The sequence below is a fragment of the Populus trichocarpa genome, chromosome 10, assembly GCF_000002775.5.
Source record: "Populus trichocarpa isolate Nisqually-1 chromosome 10, P.trichocarpa_v4.1, whole genome shotgun sequence".
Classification (NCBI taxonomy): domain Eukaryota; kingdom Viridiplantae; phylum Streptophyta; class Magnoliopsida; order Malpighiales; family Salicaceae; genus Populus; species Populus trichocarpa.
The window spans coordinates 20,087,234-20,092,005 of NC_037294.2; the positions used below are offsets into that span (position 1 = coordinate 20,087,234).

Consider the following 4,772-nt stretch of genomic DNA (forward strand, 5'->3'; position numbering starts at 1 on the left):
TGTTTTATTGCCCGCGTCACAGCCAAGGTTCAAGCAGCAGCAGCAGCAGCAACAAACAAGCCGATGTACACTTGTTGCTCCATATAGAACGTTGAGATTCAAACGTGTTAAATACTTAATACCAGCAGACTAGTTTAAGGAAACATTACTATGAAATTTCTGCTGTAGCTATGGGATGATTTAATTTCCATATTGATCCAGATAAATAAAGAACGATTTTAAAATATAAAAAAGTCTGCTCGGCCTTTCACTATGCAGCAAGACTTAATACGCGGATTGCTACAGTACAGATTTAATGCATTGTAGATTGTTATAGTACACGAGAGGCAAAATGGTTTTTTAACATGGCGATGGCATTACCAATTTGTTTAGAGATTGATCAGCCTCTTTAAATTTTTATTATGCGATGGAATTATTAATTTACCCTTTAAAAACAAAAATTATGACCTAGGGCAAAGGAGGGTTTTTGTTTTTTAGTTTCTTTTAACAGTGTAATTATTTAACTACTTTTGCAATTTTGTTTTTCTTGAAATTGAGTGTTTTTTAATCTCACTTTGGCTTTCTTGTAATTGTAAATAAAACTTGAAGGCAATTGCATATATATATATAAAGAGAACAGTGACACATGTAGTGGGAGGAGTTCGTGCACTTTAGAAGCCGCGTGTTAGCTCCTACAGCTCTCAAACACCGCTTTTCACGATAACATTTAAAGCAGTGCACCAAGAGCTTTCTATTTTCATGTGCTCGTGATAACAAAGGATATATGGTGTGATTGTGGTGGAATTATTTCTCCTCTTGTTTTTTTCTCTCTCTTTTTTATTTGACAAAGTACACAAGCTTGTTTTTATCTGTTTTATTATACAATGTGGTCCTCATTATTTTTATTTCTATTTATTTAGTTTTTTATCTTTTGTAGTTTTTTTTTAAATTTTTTTATCTATCATTTGATTTCATTTATTTTTTATATTAAAGTTAGTTCTCATTTGATTTTTATTTTTTGTAGGTTAATTTTTTTCCTTCAATTTCATTCCTAATAATTTAATTTCATTTAGTTTTTATTATAAACTTCATCATTATTCTTTTAATTTATATTTATTTTATTTTTTCCATTCTTTTAATGCGCACACACCCCTCTCTCTCTCTCTCTCTCTCTCTCTCTCTCTCTCTCTCTCTCTCTCTCACACACACACACACACACACACACACACACACATATATATATATATATGCTATAAGCGATTGCTTACATGCGCGTGTAAAATCCTTCTTATTCATTTTACACTTTCAAAAGAAATCTGTGGGCATGTGAGATGGTGAATGGTTTTCGGTTGTCATCTTCAAGCCCATATAATTAAACTTCATCAATGGCTCTGGCCTAGATATCTACAACTTCAATTTACAGCAAGCAACAATCCATGGAGGTAGTTGAGAAAATTAAACTTCCAAGAATCCAAAATTTTGACTTCATCCCTATTGGATGAAAACTGCATCACCTAAAGCAAATGGACATGCATAGAACTTACATCACCTTCAAATTGTACTATAAAAGGACAGAAGTTCAACACTTCTGATACACACACACAATTTCTACTACTCTCTTCCTTCCAATAGGGCCAATCATGATACTCTGTACTCTCTTCTTCATTATTTTCTGCCTTTGTAAATTGGTTTTCCTGAAAAGAGAATCCTGTTGCTACATGCTGGCTTACGAGTGCTATAAAGCTCCAGAGGATAGGAAGCTTGACACAGAAACTAGTGCAAAAATCGTCTTCAGAAATAAGAACCTGGGGATAGAAGAATACAAGTTTCTATTACATACTATTGTTAGTTCTGGCATTGGTGAAGGGACGTATGTCCCTAGAAACATTATCTCAGGCCAGGAAGATTCCTCAACTCTCAAAGTTTCCATTACGGAAATGGATGATCTCATCTTTGACACACTCGACAAGCTCTTTGCCAAAACAGGAATTTCTCCATCAGAAATTGACATACTTGTTGTCAATGTTTCTTTGTTCTCTCCTGCACCTTCTCTAGCAGCTCGCGTTGTTAATCGTTACAAGATGAGATCCAACGTTAAAACTTTCAACCTCTCTGGAATGGGATGCAGTGCAAGCGTTGTATCCATTGATCTTGTGCAGCACTTGTTCAAGTCACACAAGAATGCATTCGCTGTTGTTGTGAGTACAGAATCGATAGGTCCAAATTGGTACCAAGGCAAAGAAAAATCCATGATGCTCTCAAACTGTCTGTTCCGTTCAGGAGGTTGCTCGATGCTCTTCACAAACAACAGCGCTTTAAAACGTCAAGCCATCTTCAGATTGAAACATCTTGTACGTACGCATCTTGGCTCAAAAGATGAGTCCTACGGATGCTGCACTCAAACAGTAGATGACCTTGGCTATAAAGGTTTTCTCCTTACTAAAAGCCTTAAAAAATCTGCTGCTCAGGCTCTTGCTTTGAATCTCCGTGTCTTAGCACCTAAAATGTTACCAGTAAGTGAACTAATTCGCTATGTTTATGTATCTCTTCGAGAAAAGAAAACCAAAAGCACCAGTATTCAAGAAATGGGAGCAGGTTTGAATCTGAAGACTGGAGTAGACCATCTCTGTATACACCCGGGTGGAAGGGCAATTATTGATGAGGTTGGGAAAAGTTTAGGCCTTAGTAATTATGATCTTGAGCCAACTAGAATGGCACTTCATCGATTTGGCAACACATCAGCTGGTGGCCTTTGGTATGTTTTAGCCTACATGGAGGCCAAGCAGAGGCTTAAGAAAGGTAATAAAATACTAATGATCAGTCTCGGTGCAGGTTTCAAGTGCAACAACTGTGTGTGGGAGGTAATGAGGGACCTGGAGGATGTCAATGTTTGGAAAGACAGTATTGACCAATATCCTCCAGAAACCACAGTCAATCCATTCATCGAAAAGTATAGTTGGATCAATGAAGAATATCTCAGCTTTGTTAGATTTCACTAGATGCTAGTCCTGCCCAGATCTTTCCTTCTTTTGAACCATCCTGGCATGATTTCTACGTTTCTTTTCTTTATGATTTTGAGCAACTGTCCGTATCAGAATATCCTTTGTTTCTTTTAATACTGAACTGTAGCAGTTGGTGTGAAAGATTGATGTATCTTAGTATCTCAATGCCCACATTCGGTGCGGCATCAAATTTCTAGTTATTTCTGCATGGACTTGGTGTTTTTTATTGCAAATTCTCTCTGAATTTCTATTATGCCATCTTTTCTTATTTTGTTTTTCCTTTCCCTTTTGGTTAGAACTTTCAACTTCCTGTCATGCTAGATGGATCATATTGGCCTTGTTGATGAGACTGGGCAAGTTTTTAACAAAAGCAAAATTAATTATGTTCACATCCTAGCTCGATAAGAGCATGGTTATATCCACCTAGACAATAGAGATTCATATCGATGTTGCTTAAATCATGGGATTAAGACACCTGTTTTTTTTGCTAACTTATTAATCTCACCAGCTTGTTTGTGAAATTTATAGAGGCAGAGTGGTTCATATTTCTACATGGACCTTGTTTTTTTTCTCACATGTATAAGCTAAGCTTATAATTACTGCAATGTGACAGAATAGGGTGATGGAAATATGTTTTTTACCTTGCATGCTCACAACCTTAGAAGACTGAAGACAATATCGGCCTTGCTATCAATTCATCTCAGCATGCAGAAGTACCTGGTCATTAGAGAGAAGAATATTTACGAATAAATAATTGATCATAAATGGAAGCCAGTTTATTTTACAGGCCTACCGTAGCCATTCCAATATTTGAGAACTGTCGCCATTGCTTGCATTGCACATGTCTATCGTCAGCTATTACATGCTGAGAAACAGAATTTCTATGTTTTCTTAGTTATCACTTGGCAACCATCAGTGCTGCTGTAAACTCACCACAGTTTATAGAAGGTTTTCAGGAATGGCATCTGGACCGTGCACGTTGCCATATTTACTGTGACCATCCAAAACGTAAGTTGGAGTTTTTGTTTTTTGTTTCTGGGCAATGATCATTGTTATCCTTAACCCTATTACTATATTTTTGGTACAAGAAAGATAACTAAAAATCTTGCTTCAATATTAACTAGCATCTCTAGGGCTAGGATACTGGCTTTGGCTGTTTTATGTTTATTATTTTGGTTTAAGGTAGAGTGATTTTTAAAAGAGTTTTTGTTTAAGAATATATTAAAATATTATTTTAAAATTTTAAAATCAACATATTAAAATTTTCAAAAAACACTAAAAAAAAATATCAATTTAATATTTTTTTAAAGTTAAGCATGCTTTTAAAAAGTACCCTAACATTGTTTTAAAGGTAAAAACAAATAGTTTTTTAATAAAAGACTACTAAATTTGAATGAAATGGTAAAAAAAAAATTAAGTCCAACAGTTTTTTTGGGTTAAATTAGGGTTGAAATCCTAACTAAATTAAGCGAGGCAAAATTAACCCAATGATCATAATATAGACCCGCAAGAAAATCATTAAAGATACTATAAGATCTATCAAAAAGACTCTGCACAAACTATGATGTTATTAACCGAGAGTTTGACCTGGGAGAAGGATGTTATTTTGTTAAACAAAAAGCCTCAAAAACAAGTTGTATTGATTACAAAATAATAATAAATTAACCCACCAGTTGACAGATTAATCCAGCCGACATGTGATCCAAGTTTGAGCAGGATAATATAACTATGATCTTATTTTTTTTTTAATTTAATGTGGATGTTCGGGTTAATTTTTATATACCTCAACTA

The 4,772-nt window shown here is 34.8% G+C and overlaps 1 protein-coding gene across 1 annotated transcript; it reads left to right on the plus strand.

Moving 5' to 3' along the window:
• Positions 1-1,327: 1,327 nt before the first annotated feature.
• LOC7458615 (3-ketoacyl-CoA synthase 19) lies at positions 1,328-3,189 on the plus strand. The gene has a single exon (XM_002315220.4). It carries the CDS (start codon positions 1,620-1,622, stop codon positions 2,976-2,978), a length of 1,359 nt encoding a protein of 452 aa, XP_002315256.1. The 5' UTR covers positions 1,328-1,619; the 3' UTR covers positions 2,979-3,189.
• Positions 3,190-4,772: the final 1,583 nt, after the last annotated feature.